The sequence below is a fragment of the Ursus maritimus genome, unplaced genomic scaffold (assembly GCF_017311325.1).
Source record: "Ursus maritimus isolate PB19 unplaced genomic scaffold, ASM1731132v1 scaffold_2, whole genome shotgun sequence".
Taxonomy (NCBI): Eukaryota; Metazoa; Chordata; class Mammalia; order Carnivora; family Ursidae; genus Ursus; species Ursus maritimus.
In genome coordinates, this window is record NW_024424452.1 from 69,620,310 (window position 1) to 69,641,641 (window position 21,332).

Consider the following 21,332-nt stretch of genomic DNA (forward strand, 5'->3'; position numbering starts at 1 on the left):
CAGCAAGCACAGGGGGAGGAAGGAGCAGAGGGAGAGAGAGGGTCTCAAGCAGACTCCTCGCTGGGCGCAGAGCCCAACACAGGGCTCCCATGACTCCCATCCCCGACTCTGAGGTCATGACCTGAGCTGAAATCAAGAGTTGGGTGCTTAACCAGCTGCTCCACCCGGCGCCCCGAGTAAGGGATACTTTTAATTGGGGCTTAGTGGCTCGCATTTATGTGATTTGCAGTCGTTTCCGCAAGCCGTTAAATCATTGCTGTCCGTGGGTGTAGGAATGGCTTTCTGAAAATACACCTACTGCCCATTATGCCAACTCAGCCAGCACTACGTCACAAAGGTGCAGGGCCGGAGGCAAAGGAGCTCTGTGATGCCTGGCCCAGAAAATACGTGGGTAGTGGAGGGGAAACAAGACGTACAAGAAAAGGAGAAACTAGTCCATAGAAAATCCTTCCAACCATCAAGAGTAAAAAATTATAAGCAGAAGAATCAAGTCTCTCAATGTCTAACCTAAAATGGAGGTTCTCACTCATCAGACATCTACTAAGTTATGTTACATTTGCAGTTGTAAATGCACCGTGCTTATGTTTGTATGCGAATCACGCAAAACGGAATTTAGTACCATTCTTGCGTTTATGGGACACAAACGTGTAATTCAATGAGTCTGTCTGTAGGTGAAGTCACATGTTTTATTGATCTTAATGGATCAGAACCTGTCTTAAGGGAGCAGACAGATCTTGTTCTGAAAACCACTGGGGATCCAGTAAAAACCATACACGACATTGCCATGGAAGCTGCCAAACAGCCCTAAAATACCCCACAGCTCGTATGTGAAAGCAACCTGATACAGGTTCTTCCAAATTTGACAATAATCTTTAAAAAGAACACACTAATAACACTAATGAGTTGTGAGGCTGAAACATAAACAATAACAAAAAATTTTGAGCACCCTGCTGAAAAGAACACCCACCTATTTTCTTTATGGAAGAGTATTACAAAACATCGTAGGAAAAGGTGATTAAAAGTATGCAGCCAAAAAGCGTGGGAAAAATTATCATAAATGGTGCCCATAAAGTCTAGACAGACAGGTAAATAAATGTAATGCTGTCAAGGGCATTTTCGATCTAAAAAAAGTAATTGTGTTTCTGGACTTTTGGACACCTTGTAGAAGTGTGTCAGGAAGTTAATAAATGCTTTATGGCTGTGTGTGTGTGATGCTTGTGGCTTTTTTTAACTTTTCAAAGTATCATTTGTGATTTCTCATTCTAAGTATACTTATGCACATAATTTGGGGTATTTTTCTTTTTTAAGTAGGCTCCAACGCGGGGCTTGAACTCAGGACTGAGACCCAAGACCCGAGCTGAGATCAAGAGTCTAGAGTCGGTTGCTTCACTAAGCCACCCAGGAGCCCCTGGGGTATGTTTTTTCTTACTGGGGGTCCCACAAATTGTACTGTTCCCGCAAAACCAGGGTCTGCCGATTTAAAACAGCCGCAGAGAAGCCAATGATTTCTCTACAACCTCAGCTTCCTCAAAAAAAGTCATTCGCCCAGCGTTGCAGTGAAGACCAAGGCAAAGTGGGGGGCAGGTTCCGGGAAGTCCACGACCCCACACCCGGGAGGGGTCTCGGCCTCGAGCCTAGGGCGCCTGCCCACAGTCACCCCGGCCCGCCCCTCCGCGACCCCAGCCCCCCCGGCCCCGCCCCGCCGCGACCCCCAGCCCCGCGGGCCCCGCCCCGACCGCCGAAAGTGGGGGGCGGGGGAGGGGCCAAGGGGGGAGGAGGACGCTCGCGGGTAGACGCGGGCCCGAGGGGCGGGGCCGGGGCCGGCCGGGGCGGGGCCCGCGGGGGCTGGGGGTCGCGGAGGGGCGGGGCGCGAGCCTCAGCCCCTCTCCCGGAGCCGGAGATCTTCCTCAGCGGCGGAAGTTCCGGCGTCGGCAAGTGGGGGTCAGAGGTCAGCAGGAAGTCGATACGTGGCCGCCGCCTGTCCCCGCCGAGGAGGCGCAGCAGCCGGAGATGGCGGCGGTGCTGAACGCAGAGCGACTCGAGGTCTCCGTCGACGGCCTCACGCTGAGCCCGGACCCGGAGGAACGGCCCGGCGCAGAGGGCGCCCCGCTGCTGCCGCCGCCGCTGCCGCCGCCCTCGCCGCCCGGGGCTGGCCGGGGGCCGGGCGCCGCGGGGGAGCAGCCGGAGCCCGGGGAGGCGGCGGCTGGGGGCGCGGCGGAGGAGGCGCGGCGCCTGGAGCAGCGCTGGGGCTTCGGCCTGGAGGAGCTGTACGGCCTGGCGCTGCGCTTCTTCAAAGGTGAGCCGGCTCGGCCCCACCCCCGCCTCGGCAGCCCCGGCGAATCCGACCCGGGCCGTGGCCCGAGCGTGACCGGGCCAGTCACCGCCTCGCCTGCCCGGGCCGCGGCGACCGGAGCGAGCTCCGTCCTTGGGGGGGGGTCCCCGAAGTTTGTCACCACCCGCTGGGCCACTGGGTCACACCCCTGAAGGGCCTGGAACGTCAGTGTAGTAGTCCGAGTCCTGCCTCCCCGAGGTTACCAGGACGTTTTACCCAATTTAGCTTCTCAGGTTTCCATGGCCGGGGTGGAAGAATGAGCCTTTTCTCTCCCAGGGGATCCCATTCTAGGATGACTTTTTGTATGGGTTTTGTTTTTATTTTTGTTTTTAACTGTCGCCTTCCTTTTCTTGTTTCCTATGGCTTGGCACATCACACTCCACCGATTTTTACCCCTTTTTCGGGCAGGAACAAATCTTCCCATAGGTTCTGTTCACTCCCTTTCCAGTCATTCTGGGGAACCGTAAACTCCGGATAGGACTTGCTCACCTGGCAGTTTTGATGTGGCAGAGAGGAGCAAGTATTAAGCTAATAGGTTCCCTCTGGCTAATCAACCTCTAAAGGCTTCGAAGGGATGCCCATTATGTTCTAGTAACTTCTAGATGGTTAGAATTGCACCTTGGAAACAATGTGCAAGAGTAAATTCTCAGTTAAGGCCTAAAAGTACCCTCTCTGTTTCTCGCAGAATTAATTGTAAAATGCCTGTTGTCTTAGAGCAACATTGTGGTGTGTGGTTTTTTTTTTTTTTTTTTTTTTTAATTGGGTGATTCACTGGTGGTGATACCAGTCACATGATCTTTTCAGTGGGAAAGACTGATGAGAAGCCCGTTAGTTTGATTCTTAGAGATATTTAGATCTTGAGGGGCAGATCTTCTGCAGAATGAAACTTTAAAAGTGGTTGCTAGGTTTCGTGTACATTCCAGAACAGCATATTTATGACACTTTTCCCAGAGGGAGTTCCTTTTGGAGTACAGTACATACTTCAGTAACTGAAGTTGTGTAGTTCATTGTAGTGATACATGCAAAAGCTATTTGTTCTCTCCCGAAATAACTGTGCAAACTAATGATAGTCTTTTATAAATTTTGCAGAACATTTGATTATTCCACATTCATTGTATTTTTTATTAAAAAGTTTACCCTTGAAATATTCATTGTTATTGAACAGGGAGTTCAGTCCTCTGTGCACTGGCCAGCTCGGGGAATTGGTAATGGCTAATGGGTTTTGGATCACTTGACCCTTAGGTCACTGGCTTGGATTTAGTGTTTCCTGTGGTTGTGATATATTACCACTTATATAGAAATCTGGTGTTTCCTATACAATTTGTATAACTATATTTTACTTCAAATTTTTATTCTTGGAACTTAACTTTTCCAGTGTTCAGGAAGATTAAAGTATATAGTAGCACAAAGGTATCTAAGAATAGAAAAAGACCCACTTTTAATCCTAGCTTTTCCCACATGACTAACAAAAAAATAAAGGTCATTTTATCTTCTGAGCCTGTCTTATTTGAAAGTGGTAATATTTTCTTGGAAAGATTAAAACACTGTATGATGTGCAGTAAATTTAGCATTGCTTTGGGAGTCAGGAGGCCCTGGATTCTATTTACCATGTAAACTCCTAGACAACTAACTTTTCTCTTCCAAACTGTTTTCCAGGTGTGTGTGTGTGTGTGTGTGTGTGTGTGTATAGAGCAGCTAGGTTCGATGAAATTTGATGTCTCAGATTTAAGATTTGGTCTCAAGCTAACATTATTTTAACATGTTCGTTGAGTAGAAGCCCTTGGGGAACCTGTAATTGGGGGGCCTAGTTATCACTGACCTTAGAAAAGCTACATTGATAGGTATGGTTCATTCACTTCCTAAGTTAAGCTCTCAAAGCAGTATTCAGATACTTAAAAGGAGAAATAGCAGTGTAGCAATTAAAGCTACCTTTCTGCATGGATCATTACATAGTTGGCAATGATGAGGCTGTTAGGATAAGAGACGCCTAAGGGGGGTGCAATCTAAAAGCAGTCAGAAGAATTACGGAAAGTGGGTGAGTCAAATGTTGCTGCATTTGTTTTAATGTGTAAATTTTCCCAGTGCAATACTTGGCATTTTTATCAGTTTTGTAAGGATTTCTAATAGATCACTCTTTTGTGGTTTTTGTACCAGAATCTCAGCAAGATTCAGAAATGACATTAAATTTTATCTTCCACTGTGGAATAAATATAAATCTTGAAAGAATGGCTATCTATTGAAAATAACTTGGATTGGGAATCACGAACTCTGTTTCTTCTTCCATCCTTGTTTCAGTGGTCACAGGCCAGTGTCTGAACCCATTATGTCAACTAATCACTCTCTTAATTTCATGCAGGTAAACATAATATAATAGATGAAAGTATGGGTGAGTGTAAGTTAGCTTTCTTACTGTCCAAACTTCAGACATTGTTGCGGCTCCAGGCTGGCTCAGTTGGTAGAACATGTGGCTCTTTTTTTAAGATTTTATTTATTTGTGAGAGAGAGCTAGCCCACAAGCAGGGGGAGCAGCAGGCTCCCCATCCATCAGGGAGCCTGATGCGGGACTCAATCACAGGACCCTGGGATCATGACCTGATCCGAAGGCAGATGCTTAACCAACTGAGCCGCCCAAGCACCCGAGCATGTGACTCTTGATGTTGGGGTTGTGAGTTCGAGCCCCATTAATGGGTGTAGAAATTACCTAAATAAATAAGCTTTAGATAAATAAACTTCAAACATTGTTGAATCCTTTAATGGGTAAAGTTTTATGTTAGGTTACCACTATAAAGTAGTGGTAAGGAGCTTAGTGTCCAAAAGTTAAAGACCCAGTGACAGTCTCAATACAGTGTGAAGGATGGAAGGGACAGATGCCATTCCAGAGGCGGGGTCTGGGGAGCGGGCGGGAACGGCCAAGAGTTGTGAAAGGACAAGGCGTGTGTCGGGAAATGGCAAATAGGAAGCAGTGTGATAGAGCTGGAAAGGCACGTTGGTGTCAGTTCCGCGGAGGGACTTAAAGGCCATTGTAAATAGCCTTTTTGTCAGTGACAGTGAAGAACCATTGAAGGTTTTTACGGGGCGGAGCCAAGTTGCCCGATTCTAGCTTAGCAAGCTTCAGCTGGTATTCTGAGCTCTTTGGGTAAGGACTGTGTGGGGTGGCTTTATTGTAGCCTTTATACTTCTTGGATGGAGCTAACCTGAGGAGTTGTGTTTTGGTTTTTAGAGTCTTTGGGGGTGAATGTGTCCTTCTCTAGTATTTTATTTTTTCATTGCATGAAGCTGTTAGATGGTTGCATTAATTTAAAATTCCACAGTGTCAATTAGCCCCAGTTGCTGAGCTGATGTTCACTCTATGTCAGGTACGGCTTTGAGATAGTATAATACATAATATGCAACATACATTATTCTGTGTAATCCTCCACAGACCTTCTAGTGAGGAGTTGTTCTGGTTTCTTAGTAAAGGAACTTGATCCAGGTCCCTCGGTTATTTGTAAGAGGCAGTGTTGATTCTCAACTCTGATTCCAAAGAGGTCTTCCCGCTACAGGAGATGACAAATGAATAGAAACCCTGCTTTTTCTGATGGTGTTCTGAGGAAGATATTTAGAATTACTATCCTGTTGCCTTATCACATTTTGGAACTTTTTATTTGTTTATTTTTATTTTTTAAAAAAGATTTTATTTATTTGAGAGAGAGCACGAAGGGGGGCGGTGGGGAGAGGCAGAGCGAGAGGCTGAGCAGGGAGCCCGATGCGGGCTCGATTCCAGGACCCTGAGATCATGACCTGAGCCGAAGGCAGACAGTCAACCGACTGAGCCACGCAGGCGCCCCCTCATTTTGGAACTTTTTAAATATATGTGCTTGGAAATATTAAGGGCTAATGAAAAGATTCATATTGGTTTCTGCACACACTTTATTGAGTCTCTTTAGATACCTGGAGGAGTGAAGTGTGAGATAACCATCTACTCTGAATTCCTACACGATATTGTATCAGGCTTGAGATTTTGAACGTAATGGGGCGGAAATTGGCTCGGAAGGACTAAAGTAAACGTGCTCGTCAAAATATTGACATGATAAATCCCACTGCTACTAATACAATATGAGCTCTTTTGGGAGGCCCGCATTTAGCTAGAGTAATGATTTTTTTTTTTAACTCTTGTAAATTGAAAATGGATGTGTTAATTCATTGGGGACTGGAAAATGGTGGTACTCTAATTTTCTTTCGCTGGAATACTTTCCTTCATATGCTGTTTGGTGTGGAGTGTAAATTCAAATAGGAAAGGAAAAATGCTTCTTTCCCTTTATTGGATTTCCAAATAATGAGTTGTTTCTCTAGCAGCCTTAACAGGTGACAGTTTTTTTTATTGCCCTTATGTACTCATGCTTTTAAACATATTTGATTTTTCTTAAGCTCTTACCGATGCTCAATACCATCTTTAGCAAGTGGGAGCCTTGTCAGATTGGCTCGTAAGTTCCTTTGACATGACTGGTAATTTTTCATAGCTTCCTTGCTATCTGGTGTGATGAGATATTCCAGGTTATTCTTATACATTCCCTGATTCAGCGGGAATCATCAGCCATTTGTCCAAGGAGACATGGTTCCCGTTAGTGGGAAACAGCATTTGAAGAGACGTAACATGGATGATGGTAGTGGATGCTCATTGCTACTGGATTGGCCATTATTTCTAGGCCTTTTCGGTAGACAGATCAAGGGTGGGTGTGTGTGTGTGTGAGAGAGAGAGAGACAGACAGACAGACAGAGAGAAGGGAGCATTTTTGAGCCTATGATGTATTTAAGCTGTAGTTGAATTTGGAGGAACTTAAGTCTTGGCCTCAGGGTCTTTCTGGACTTGTTAATGCGTTTCCGCTAGCTGTGCTGGTGATTATACTCCGTGGTACACACAGCTGTCACCGATCGCAGAGAGGCTGTCAGGCGGACGGGCCGAAATGGCTGTTTCCGTTTGTCACTTTAGCATATGCGTGTACAACAGCATGTAAGGATGGCCCCATTAATGTTTTTTAAAAATGTACAGCTGTAATTTATTCTTTGGTAACATGTATAATTAGTGTGTGCCTCCTGGACTTCAGTGGTCTGCCCTCAGATAATTTCAAGTTTATTACTATCGACCATCTGTTAAATTTTGAGGTTTTTTTTAAAAGATTTTATTTATTTGAGAGAGCACGAGTGGGGAGGAGAGGGAGAAGCAGGCTCCCCACAAGCAGGGAGCCGAAGGCAGACACTTAACTGACTGAGTCACCTAGGCACCCCATAAATTTTGAGTTTATTTTTCCCTTTTTTATTGTCTTTACCTTTAGACGTAAGTGTATAATACTATAGGAGGACATACAGACCCAAGAGACAGTTCTAACCACTGGGAGCGCCTGGGTGGCTCAGTCGGTTAAGCATCAGACTCTTGATATCAGCTCAGATCATGATCTCAGTGTCGTGAGATCGAGCCCCACATCAGGATCTGTACCCAGCTTGGAGTCTGTTTTTCACTCTCCCTCGCCCGCTTGCATGCTTGCTCTCTCACTCTCCTAAAATAAATAAATAAATACGATCTTAAAAAAAAAACCACCAAATCAAAAAAAGAAAAAAAAAGAAATTGTAGCCACTAAGAATAGTAATACCTCTCAAGCATCTAATTTTTTAATTTGCTGGTTCATATTAAATTTGAGCTGAAGTTTTCGTGTGAAGACTGGATTCAAGGATATGTTTGTACATGTGCATGTTTATATGCGTGTGTGTTTAATGTAAGTGATTTTAACATTCACCAGAAGCCTCTGTTTGTTTAACACACATGCAGAAAAGGACACAGGTGATAGGTGTATCGCATGATGGACTTTCACAAAGGGTACATACTCTGGTCACCAACACCCAGAAGGAGATACTGTTTATGGTAGCTTCCCCCTTATCCGTGGCATCGCTCTCCCTGGTGGTCAGCTGCAGTCAGGATGCAGGTGGTCCTCCTCCTGACCAAGCGTCAGAAGGTCAGTAGCAGCCTGGCGCAGCGTCACACCTCCAGCGTCCTTCACCTCACGTCATCTCATCCATCATGGAGGCATTTTATCATCTCCCGCCATTATAAGGATGAGGACAGGACAGTAAGGTATCTTGAGAGAGGCCACGTTCACATAACTTTTATTACAGGGTGTTGTTATAATTGTTCTATTCTTGTTGTTACTGTCTCACTGTGCCTCATTTTATAAATTAAGCTTTATCATAGATACATACATATGGGGAAAAAGCATACTATATATAGGGTTTGGTACCATCCATGGCCATCACAGTGGGCCTTGAAATGTATCCCCCGCGGATAAGGGAGGACTACTGTACTTTAATCCGTTCACTAAATGAGATCTGTTCTGGCTCAGTATTTAGGAAGTTGCGCTCTGGAGTCAACACTATCTAGGGCCCTTTTTCTAGTTCTGCCACTCAGTTTCTTAAATGCCGTGCCTTCCTTTAACTCAAGGGTTGTTGTGAGAGTTACGGGAAATTATATATGTAAATTCTTAGTCGAGTGCCTGGCAGTTGGTATTCTGTGGCTGCTTACGTTGTTAAAGAGGAGAGATAACCAAGACTTTATTATGGGGTGTGTTGAATTAATTGGGAGGAGGAGTCAGCTTTTATTAAACACTTAGTACGTGCTAGGCCAGGGTGTTTTATAGTCATTGGCTCAGAAATACTGCATTGTGTTACACTTTCTTACAAGTAATATAAGAATTTACCAGTCAGGTTTTTCTCAATCCAACATGGAGGAGATGTGGTTTTAATTTTAATATTTCTGAAAGATGGATTTTACTGCAAGTATTCTTTGGGAGTCGGCAGTGTGCTAGGGCCGTGAAAGCAAACACATTTGATCTTAGGCTGGTTTGGTGGAAATACAGGGAGGAGAGAGATGGTCCTGCTCTCCTCTGTACAGATCAGACAGTCCCTGGATAATGCTTTTTAGTTTGAGGCGTCATCCTGTAGGGTTAAAGACAAATGGAGCTGGTCCAGAAGAGAGCAACTTGTCTGGATGCGGGAATTCAGATCCCTGCTGTCGTTACCGTGATGGGTGCTGTGCGGTCAGTGTCTGCTCCGTGCTCGGTGTGGGCACTCTACCAGGACTTTGGAACACATTTTTTCTAACCCTCACAAGAACCCTATGGAGAAGGTCCCTCCATTTTATTGGTAACAAAACTGAGGCTCGGAGGGTTAAATGAGTAGTCCCTATTACGTACTCGGCGGAGAGGGGATATAAGTGCAGGTCTTCGGGAGGGGCGAGGGAAGGAGCTACGGATGCTCAGCCCAGAGAGTAGGGAACTCAGGGCAAACATGATGGGTGTTTTGTGGCTTTTGAGGTCTTATCGGTTAAATGTGTTTTACTTAATGCTGAGCACCGGAAATAGACCCTCTGGATGAAAATGTGAGAGGCGAAGTCAGGTTAAAGAACTAAAACTCACAGCCACGCAGAGATGGAATAGAATGCTCTGGGACAGTGAGTTCCCCTCCCCTGGACCTGCTCAGGCGTAAGTCAGCAGTTGCAAGGTGGGTAGGCTTCAGTTCCTCTTTCTTAATCTTCTTTGTATCTGCTACAGGTTTTTTCTTTGTGGTTACCCTGAGGCTTGCGTAGAATTCTTTATAGTTATCTTAGTTTAAACTGGTAACTTCCACAGCATACAGGAACTCTGTACTTTGCTTCTCTCATACTTTAGGGTACTGATGATTTCATATGCATCTTTTTTATACTGTGTGTCCAGTAACAGATTATTGCAGGCCAAGTAGATGTGCAGAGGGGATTTGAACTTCAGGTGTGCAGTTCAGTCACTGATGGTGAATATCCTCTCCAGCTCGTAGATTGTATGGTTTCATTTCATCAAATAAAGGCTAGAAGGGACATTGAAATACTTTGTTACATCCTCCACCTTTATCTCCAGAGAGAAGAGAAAAATATGATTTTTGTGTAAACTTATTCTAGCAATTGAGGGGTGAGACTAATAACCCTTTGTATATTATTTCAGGTGGAAGGGACTTAATATTAATCTTTCAGAGCTTTGGGGTTGGTAACTGTGATTATAATACTATTATCAAATTATGCTGCCTTATTAGAACTGTAAAGTTAAGTACTAATGAATTTAATAAGAACATAATTTAGAAGCCATTTCTATTTTTAGTTGCTTGGGAAAATGTGTTTTCTGTATTGCATTAGTTTCCTATTACCACTATAACAAATCACAGATTTAATGGCTTAAAACAGCACATACAGTCTTACGATTCTGGAGGTCAGAAGTTCAAAATGGGTCCTCCCAGAATTTCAAGGTATTAGTCCATTGTTTTCTAGCTTTCAGTATTCATAATCTTAAGATGTCTGTAGTCTTTCTTATTCCTGGTCCTGTGTATGTCACCTGTTTTTCTTCCTAGAAGTTTTTAGAATTTTCTCTTATCTCCGGTGTTCAAGAACTTCTGTTATTGCCTTTCTGTTTGTTTAATTTTTTGAATGATTATGTTCAATGTTTGATAGTTCTTCTAGTCTCTAAACCTGCATCCTTCATTTGTGGGAAATTTTCTTGTATTATTTCATGATAATTGCCCCTCTTTTTTCCTCTCTCTTCATACTGTTAATGTATGAATTATGCTGTTAATATCAGGTGTTGGATCCTGGATTGAACATCTAATTCTGTTATCTTTTCCATCTTTGTCTTTTTGCTCTTTTTTTTTTTTTTAAAGATTTTATTTATTTATTTGACAGAGATAGAGACAGCCAGCGAGAGAGGGAACACAAGCAGGAGGAGTGGGAGAGGAAGAAGCAGGCTCATAGCGGAAGAGCCTGATGTGGGGCTCGATCCCACAACGCCGGGATCACGCCCTGAGCCGAAGGCCTGCCACCCAGGCGCCCCTTTGCTCTGTCTTTTAAGAGATAATTTCAACTCTATTTTCCAACCTATGGAAGATTTTTAAAAATTTGTTTTTACATTTTTCATTTCCAAGAGTTTTTATTCTCTAAATTGTCTTTCTTTCTGGTACCTTGTTTTGCTTAATGGACTTATCAGCTTCTGTCTCTGAGGATATTAAATGCAAGTTTAGTTCTGTGTTTTATTTTAAAATTTTCTTTTAGGGGGGCCTGGGTGGCTCATTCAGTTGGGTGTCTGACTCTTAGTTTTGGTTCGTTTCAGGATCTCAGGGTCGTGGGATCCAGCCTCGCATCAGACTCCACGCTTAGTGTGGAGTCTGCTTGAGATTCTCTCGCTCTACCCCTCCTGCTTTTGCACATGCTCTCTCACTCTCTCAAGTAAATAAAATCTTTAAAATTTTCTTTTAGACTTTTTTTCCATGTTGGAAGCTTTCTCAAATGTTGGGTAACACTTGGCTATTCCTTCATATAGAAGGGTAGGGCACTGAGCAGCTCACTGTAACCTTGAGCAGAAGCCTTTCCTGGAGGGTGAAGAGGCACAGGTTTCATAGGGGAACCCTCAGACATCAGTATCTGTCAAATCAGTAACTGTCGGTTTTTTCTTTTGGGCTAGTTTCCCCTGCAAATACTCCTGTCTCCTTCCTGGGATGTATGAACTTAGTTGTCAGCCATCAGGAACCAGGCAGGAGAAGGGAGGGCGGCTGGAGTTGTTCACCATTTACTAGGGAAACTTTTGTTTCTCTGTGTTTAGTCCTGCAGTTCACTCGCAGCCTGGTGTCCTCCCATCTGGAGCATCTGATTCAGGTTCTCTAGTAAACTGCAGACCTCTGCTGAAGGAGGGGTGAGGTAGCTCTTTGCTGAAGTAGGGGTGAGGTAGCCATCTGCATGCTTGGGGTTGCCAGACAATGGGAGGGAGGAGTACCAGTTAACAGATCAATTACCCTCCCCTGAGGGATACACAAAACACAGGTATATATATATCTCTCAGGGGAGGGTAATTGATCTGTTAACCTGTCCCAAAGGCTGAAAAATAAGTTGCTTGACTTTTTTTTCTTTAAGATTTTATTTATTTTTGTGACACAGAGAGAGAGAGAGGAAAAAAAAAAGAGCGTGCATGTGCAAGCCCCAGCGGGCCGGGTAGGGGGGTGGAGGGTGCGGGGGAGAGGCGGAGGGAGAAGCAGACTCCCCACTCAGCAGGGAGCCCGACATGGGACTCAGTCCCAGGATCCTGGGATCATGACCTGAGCCAAAGGCAGATGCTTAACTGACTGAGCCACCCAGGTACCCCAGTTATCTTGACTTTTTAAAAAATTTTGTTAAGAAAAGAAGTGTGTGTGTATGTATGTATTTATTTTTAAAGATTTTTATTCATTTGAGAGAGAGAGAGAGAGTGAAAGTAGCGGGGAGAGGGAGAAACAGACTCCCCGTTGAGTGGGGAGCCCAGCATGGGGCTCGATCCCAGGACAATGGGATCATGACCCCAAATGAAGGCGGACACTTAACCATCTGAGCCACCCAGGCATCGCAGTGTGTATGTATTTAATATGAAAGTACATATGCGTATTGAAGAAAATTTGGGAAAATAAAAAATTAATAAAGAAAAATCTATAACCCAGTCTTTCAGAAATAACTGTTACTATTAACATTTTGGTGTGTTTCCTTTTCTTGTTTTGTTGTGGTTTTTTTGGTTTTTGTTCTTGTTTTAGATAAATTTTGTCCCCAGCCTGAATAAGGATGATTAATTTGAAGATCTGGTAATAGAGTTTAAAGAAAAGATTATGGAACAGTTCTTAAAACTAACAAGTGTGTAAATGATTCGATGGAAATGCCAGTATAATTCATAAGAATGGATGTACTGTTTTGCTAAGTCTCACAGAAATTGACCTGTAAAGTTAATTTTTTCTTTAGTGAGATTTGTTGGGCATGGTTTTGGCAGTACTGGTGGACCAAGCATGGTGCTTGCTTAGCTCTGGGGCTCTTGGTGGTGAACAGATTTGACTGCCTGACCAGAACTAACTGTTAAAACGTATTCCTCTTTTTTTTTTTTAAGATTTTATTTTATTTTAAGATTTTTATTTATTTGAGAGAGAGAGTGAACAGGTGAGAGAGAGAGTGAACAGGTGAGAGAGAGAAAGAGCACAAGCAGGGGGAGAGGGAGAAGCAGGCTCCCCACTGAGCTCTTGAGAGCCCGAAGCAGGACTGGACTGGGATCATGACCTGAGCCAAAGGCAGATGTTCAGCTGACTGAGCCACCCACCCAGGCACCTCTAAAGATTCTAGGTTATTTATTTTTTTTTTAAAGGTTTTATTTATTTATGTGACAGACAGCCAGCGAGAGAGGGAACATAGGCAGGGGGAGTGGGAGAGGAAGAAGCAGGCTCCCAGTGGAGGAGCCCGATATGGGGCTCGATCCCGAAACACCGGGATCACGCCCTGAGCCGAAGGCAGACGCCTAATGACTGTGCCACCCAGGCGCCCCTAAAGATTCTAGTTTTAAGTAATCTCTGCACCCACTGTGAGGCCCCATCTCACAGCCCTGAGATCAGGAGTCCGTGCTGTACTGATGGAGCCAGGTAGGCGCCCAGAGACATATTTCTCTTTTGAAAAATCCTTTATGGATTGGTGGTATATTCTTAATTCCGTCAGGCATAAAAAGGGCAGGTGTTAAAATGACATTCAGATATCCTGAAACTCACCCTCCCTATTGATGAGTCACTTCTTAGGGCTGGAGGTCAGCCGAACACCTTGCTGATTAATGAGTACAGTTTCCTTGTTTACGCACCAATCCCTTCTTCCCCTGCTCCTAGATCATTACTGCTGAGTGTTCTGAGTGTTCAAAATAAAGTAAATTCATTACCTGATAAGAAATGGGCCCTCCCGCCATTAAAATAACTGGTGTGCTCATAAGCTAAAAAATTTTTTCCTCGTATGCGCTAGACCTGTTAGTTCAAATCCTGTCCCCGTGCCAAGTTAAGAATTTGTGTGTTGTGTAGGTTTGAAAATTCCTGTATTACGTGACTTATCAGGAACGTGTTTGGTCTTCCAGTGAGTGAAGTTTCCATCTGCTTTTATCTTTATTTACATTTACTTAGGTCAAAGCAACTACTTTCACAGGCTTTTTTTTTTTTTTTCTTTTTTCTTTTCTGAAGGAGAAAATGAAACAAAATCCCAGGAATAGTGACTGAACAAAGCAAGGAACTTGTGCCATGTGCTCTGCCCCTGCTACTTCTCAGGCTCGCCACACCTTCTTTCTCAAGTCACCAGCACATAATTTCTTTTTATAAGACTCAAGATAAAATGATGTAGTTAGAATAGTTCCTGTTTGGTTTTTTTAAAAAAACCTGGGGCGCCTGCGTGGCTCGTTGGTTGAGTGTCTGACCGTTGGGTTCAGCTCTGGTCATGATCTCATCAGGGTCCTGGGATCGAGCCCCACCTCAGGCTCTGTGCTCAGCGGGAAGTGTGCTTGGGATTCTCTCCCTCTCTCTCAAATAACTGAATAAATAAAATCTTAAAAAAAAAAGCTTAATTATGTTTCAGCTAATAGATCAGAAGTTGGAACTGTTCTTCAAATCATCACAAGTTGGTGAAAGTGAGAACATTGTTCTGGGCTATGTTTCTTTTTTCTTTCTTTTCTTTTTCTTTTTCTTCTTTTTATTTTTTAAGTAATCTCCACACCTAACATGGTGCTTGAACTCACACCCCGAGATCAAGAGTCGCATGCTCTACCGACTGAGCCAGCCAGGTGCCCTCGGGCTGTTTTAATAATTACCTGTGACATAATTAGTACCAGAAAACTTTTGGTGGTTAATTTGTATGAAATAAAGGTAGATGCTTAAGGATGGTTAGGCACATCTTCAAAATTAAAGGAAGGCTTTTTGGTTAATGGTAGCCCAAAGTAGCCACTATTGTAATACGTTTTAACAATAGGGTTCTAAGTAGCTAGTTTTGTAAGAAAAATCTTAACTGTAATTTTAATTGATTGATTGGAAGAGAGTGGGGAGGCAGAGAGGGAGAGAGACAGAGAGTGGGGTTGTGGGGGGGGGAGAGGGAGAGAGAGAATCTAAGTAGGCTCCATGCCCAGCACAAGCGGACGCAGGGCTCAATCCTACGACCCTGAGATAATGACCTGAGCCAAAATCAGGAATCAGACACTCAACTGACTGAGCCATCCAGGTGCCCCATTAACTATAATTTTTTAAAAGGAAGCTCTATAGTATGTATAATCGCTCACCCAATTCTTGAAATTTCGTCTTTCTACATTCTGTGTGGGTCTTTGGCCATGTTGTAGGCATTTTTATATAATTCTAAACATCATATATAATTTTTCATTCTACTTAACTTTAGTTAATACATCATAAACCTGTTCTCTGAAATGCTGTGTAGCCCTTATAATTGCCTTTTTAATAGCTGTATATTCTGTTCCCTGGATTACTGTAATTTAAGTGTTGTGTTATTGTTGAATAGTTAGATTTTTTTAATTTAAATAATACAACAGTAGGTACGTACAACACCATTTTTCTTGCCAAGATAATTTTTCAAGGTTGTATTTCAGAGAGATTTCATTGGGAAGAGAATGAAATAGCAACTCTTTTGAGCTTTTTGGTTTTTCCATGAAAGACAATGCAAAAGGTTTATTTTGGTTTTGTAAACTCTAATCCATTTTGCTTTATCTTGATTATAGACTGTGATGGAATTAAACTCAACTACTGGCCCAGCCTGAGTTGAAACAAGTCTACTTCGTTGCCTTTTGATCTGTTTCCTTCTAAGTCAGAAGTAAACTCCAATCTTTTCTTGGGGCGCCTGGGTGGCTCAGTCAGTTGGGCATCTGCCTTTGGCTCAGGTTATGATCTCAGGGTCCTGGGATCCGAGGCCCATGTCGTGTCAGGCTCCCCACTCAGCAGGAAGTCTGCTTCTCCCTCTCTGCCCGTTCCCCCGCTCATGCTCTCCCCCCCCTCAAATAAAATAGAATATTTTTTTTATCCCATGTAACTGTTATACTTTGTTTGCAGTAAATATATACCTGAAATATGCACCTGGATACTGCTGTTTACTGTATTGCCATGTTATAAATTTTTAATTCAACCTCAGTAATTTGTAAGTTACATGATGGCAGTGAATTTACACTTGGGCTCAATAAATATGTATTAAGTTGAAGGTATGAATATAAAAATGTTTTCTGTAATGTCCATCATTAATTGAAATAGCATTCCAAGAGTTGGATTTTGAAGTGGGAGTTGCCCTTTCATTAGTAAATACAGAACTATGATAATCCCGTCCCAAAAGCTTTAGAGGAAGTTACTGTTCTTGGTGCTCGTTGTCTAGTGATACTGTTTGCTGAGTAGCTAAGACACATGGGAGGTCCACAGAGTGCTGAATTATTTCAATTTTTATTAAATAAGGTCAGTGCCACACTTTTGTCTTTTCTTAATATTTATCTTTCCCAAGTATTGAATAAGTTCTTGAAGAAGAAAAGCTTTGACATATAAACAAGCGTATGTAAATGGAAGCTCCTTTTCAGCCCCCATCCACCAGTTTTGGCAGGGCTTTCCCTAGAGGCAGTCCGTCTTAACAGTTCAGTTTGTTCTTCCACGCCTTTTCCTTGGAAAGGTTCCGATGTCCCAGGTAAGGCTTCAGGTTTCTGAGAGACTCCTTTGGTTTCTTGTCGCGTGACTTCTGGATTTTGTTATTTGCATCTACCGTCATATAAGGGGACCTGGAGAATATGCGTGTGGGTGTGTTTACGTTCTGTATTTTGTCAGTTCTAAGACTCACTATTATCTTACATGCTATTAAGAAAGGAAAACTGCTCTTTTAAGTGTAGAATACTGGATTGCAAAACTGAATCTGACTTTCGAGATGTTAAAGTGTGTGGTCGGGGGAGTGCTTGAATGGATGGGATAGATTGTGTGCTGCGATCCTGTATCGTTTTCTGCAACTTGCTTTGTCACTTAGTGTTTCCTATAATTGCTTCATGTTTACCACAGTCTGAATGTATCATGTTATTTATTAGTTTCTTTATTGAGGAACTTTGCGGTTGTTTATGGTAACAAGGAAACAGCTGTATCCCCTACGTCTGTGTATTTGGGACAGTATCATGGGTGGATCACAAGAATTGGGATGAGTGGGTCATGGGGCATGTATATTTTTAGTTTTGAAATAAATTGCTAAATTGCCTTCCAAGAAAACTGGCAGCGTATACTTCCAACGTCAGTATAGGAGAGTGGGTACCTCTTTGTCCCATTCTTACCAACTCTTGATGTTACCTGACTCTGTTTGACCCATGTGACGGCAGAGGCTCTGGTAGCTAATGGAACCGTTTGCACTTGTATTTGCAGTCTGACTAGTGAGGTCGAGGATCTTGGGATGCTTGTTAGCAACTTTAGTTTTTTTCTCCTCTAAGTTTCCTGTTCATAACCTTTAACCCACAGTCTTGTCTTATCAGTGATTTTATTTTGGTGACGACTGTGTGGGTGGATAAAATATGTAGGCAGTATATACTACTTCCTTTTTTTAAAAAAAGTGGTAGTCTCTTTTATTGGAGCCAGTCAATAATTAATGCTGCCATTTATCAGAGAAGCAGAACCGTTCCCTAAGGATTTCCCATTGTACCAGCAGCCACTTTCATATGGCTTTGAATGGTGGTGGTAGGGCAGTCTTTACAGGTCAGAGCTGGCTCCACTCTTCATTGCCTGTTGGAAGCTTGCCTGAGCCAACCACGATATGGAGGAGGGAGAAGGATCTGATAGCTATCATCGATACCATCCCATGACTTCTGAAGGAGAGGTGGACGGACTCCTTACTTCCTTAGTGAACAGAGAGGTTCGGGGGTCTCACAGCTAGGAAAGGTCTGAGAGGAGATTTACCTCTCATTTCAGAGCCCCTTCAGCACATCGCACCGCCTCAGTGGGACCGATGCGTTTGACTGTAGCCTTTCAAGGTACGCGTAACCTCTTATGCGTGATCGTGTTGAAAGTGACTGATACAAAATTATTTTTTAAACTTTTAAAAAACGATTGTTACACAATTTTTGATATGTGTAGAAGATGTCCAGCAGAACAGTGTGTGTGTCTGTTAACTTGACGGACGGGTTTCTCTGTAGAAGTTGGATCATAAGGATGAGTGCTGAATCTCTGCATAAAGGGTTTCTCTCTTAGGCTCCGACTATTAATATTTAGTATTTGAAGTACAGATGTCACCGTAAGATCTGTATCCATCCCAGGCAGTGGCATCCCTTACAGCGGACCTTCAGCGTAGAATACCGAAAATACATTTTTTGCCAATTCTGATTGTTTTCATGTTTCTTTATCTTACAGAAAAAGATGGCAAAGCCTTTCATCCAACTTATGAGGAAAAACTGAAGCTTGTGGCACTGCATAAGCAGGTTCTTATGGGCCCATATAATCCAGACACTTGTCCTGAGGTTGGATTCTTTGATGTGTTGGGGAATGACAGGAGGTAACTGTGTTTTGTTGTATAATGACCTTAGTGAGAGTAGTGTTGAGAAGAGCGCAAGGCGAATCGGTTAAGATGCAAACAGCTGGTCCCTTAGCTTAGAGGAAGCCTGAAATAGCCATTTTTGCTTGTAGCTTCTGGAGTCTTCAGATGTGTATCTGTTTTTGACTTGGAGGTGTTTATGGATAAATAATGTGGAAGAAATTTACTCATCTGCTGATGAACATAAGACAAGTACAGCTTCGTTTGATTCTTCCTAAATAACATTCAGAGCGGCCACTTAAAATAGAAGTCATTGATTTCCTTACGTAGACACACACACCGTTGTGGCAGAAAACTGTGCCCCGAGAGCTGTATTCGGTTCAGACTAAAACGTGATAGAGGGAAGGTCGGACTGTGATACCCTTTTGCTTGTATGGAAATTACCCACAGTGCAGCTGAGCTGTAGTTTACAGCAGTAAGTGTGCATTGTACTGGCACGTCTAACTTAGTACATCGATAACGCATACTTGTTGAAACTTGAGTTTTGAGCATTTTGCTTGTGGTAGAATCATTCTGCGTTTTAGTTGTCGTTGAGAATTATTCACGTTTAGGTTTAAGTTAAATCACGTTCCTACTCTCTGAGGAAGAGGAGGTAATGACCTTTCTTGCTATTCCTTCCAGGAGAGAATGGGCGGCCCTGGGAAGCATGTCTAAGGAGGACGCCATGGTGGAGTTTGTCCAGCTCCTGACTAGGTGCTGCCATCTCTTTTCAACGTATGTTGCATCCCACAAAATAGAGAAGGAGGAGCAAGAGAAGAAAAGGTGAATTTCGAGGGCACCTCGTACTTTATTCCTGTGCAACCCAGGTCTTGATGCTTTTGCCTTAGGGAGTGTCTGCTCTGGATCACGTGTCCCACTCCCCTTGGATTCCCACTTCTTTTTTTTTTTTTTTTTTTAAGATCTTGTTTATTTTTAGAGAAGGAGGGCACGCGAGCAGAGGGGCGAGGCAGAGGGAGAGGGAAAGAGAGAATTTCAAGCAGACTGAGCACAGAGCCTGATGCGCAGGACTCGATCTCACGACGCTGAGATCGTGACCTGAGCCGAAATCAAGAGTCGGATGCTTAACCGATTGAGCCCCCCAGGCGCCCCCAAATCCCTACTTCTTAACGGCACTTTTTCAAACCTGCTGGTGTAAGCAGATATTTGTACTAGGAGTTGGAGGGGCAGGGCGCTGCAGGTTCTGTCTGGCTTTCCCTTTGAAAGGAAGCACCTCTCCATCGAGGCAACATTCCTCTTGTCCTGGTTACACCGAGATTTTGAGCAAGTTCCACTGTAAACTGAGCCCCTCTCCCCACCCCTGCCCTCGGGTCTGACACACCCTTTGCTGTTGTTTCCCTTGAGCTTCTAGAACCTTATGCTCCATATGATGGCTATCGCCTACACTACGTGGTAGGCCTTATGGAGATGTTCATATTGGCTCTGGCTCCCAGATGGCTTATTAACTGTTTCCAGGGGGTGGGTGGGAATGCTGCTAAATACACCGTTTATGTCGATGGGATTTTTTGTCATGACTGTGAATTCAACAGCATTATAGTTAACTTTTTTTTTTTTTTAAGATTTATTTGAGAGCATTGGCGGGGGGAGGGGCAGAGGGAGAGAGAATCTCCAGCAGACTCCCTGCTGAGTGCAGAGCCCGACGAAGGGCTAGAGATCATGACCTGAGCTGAAACCAAGGGTCGGATGCTTAACTGACTGTGCCGTCCAGGTGCCCCCAGTTAACACCTTATTTATCTAGAGGTTATATTTTCAATAACTTTGATTGTCTGAAATATCTGAGTGATGAAAATGACACTATAAAGCCATTTTTTCCTCACATTATATTTACTTTAGAAACCGTTGGTTCTCTGCTTTCCTACCTTAACCTGAATTGGAACAGAAAACAGCCTGATAGGAAGACAGAAACCATGAAAAATAGACACAAGAATTATAAAAAAGCATAGTAGTCAGGGGCCACTGATATGAAGATAAACTTCTCCATCACAGTATTCGGACATAGACAGTTCTTATGTTTGCAGTTGTAACTCCTGAGTCATCAACAGACAGACTGGGGGTAATTTATTCCTGTTTTTATTCCTGTTTAAGATGATAGGAAGTAGTTTAATACATTTTCAGAAGATATTTATCCAAAGGAAGATTGTTTTTATCCACAGGAAAAGTTTTGATTCAGGCAACCGTCTTGGGTCCCCTCCCTCTTTGGGAGCTTTGTACTGTTACTTTACTATCGCTCAGTAAACGTGCTTTGCTGCTCAAAATAAAAGTTTTGATTCCTAGTGGTAAATTGAACATTTAAGTTAGTAGTCATCTTAACGTGTAAAACTGCATTTTCCTTTTAAAAATGTACTTCTGGGGGTGCCTGGGTGGCTCAGTCATAAAACGTCTGCCTTCGGCTCAGGTCATAGTCCTGGAGTTTTGGGATCAATCCCTGCATCGGGCTTCCTGCTCAGTGGGGAGTCTGCTTCTCCCTCTGCCTCTCCCCCATGCATGCTCTCTCTCTCTCTCAAATAAACAAATAAAATCTTAAAAAAAAAAAAAAAAAGGACTTCTGTCGTGAGATGAAATCCATCTAGCACCCTTTGAAAGCGTTTAAGAACAGACTTCCTTTTCCTACAGTCCCAG

The 21,332-nt window shown here is 43.3% G+C and overlaps 1 protein-coding gene across 1 annotated transcript in view; it reads left to right on the forward strand.

Moving 5' to 3' along the window:
- The first annotated feature begins 2,010 nt into the window (after positions 1-2,010).
- The window catches only part of ACBD3 (acyl-CoA binding domain containing 3), a 34,699-nt gene continuing 15,377 nt past the window's right edge, over positions 2,011-21,332 (forward strand). The window contains exons 1-3 of the mRNA XM_040636114.1: positions 2,011-2,296; positions 18,536-18,677; positions 19,338-19,478. Of these exons, the coding sequence (XP_040492048.1) occupies positions 2,011-2,296; positions 18,536-18,677; positions 19,338-19,478 (569 nt within the window). The remainder of the gene's footprint in view (positions 2,297-18,535; positions 18,678-19,337; positions 19,479-21,332) is intronic.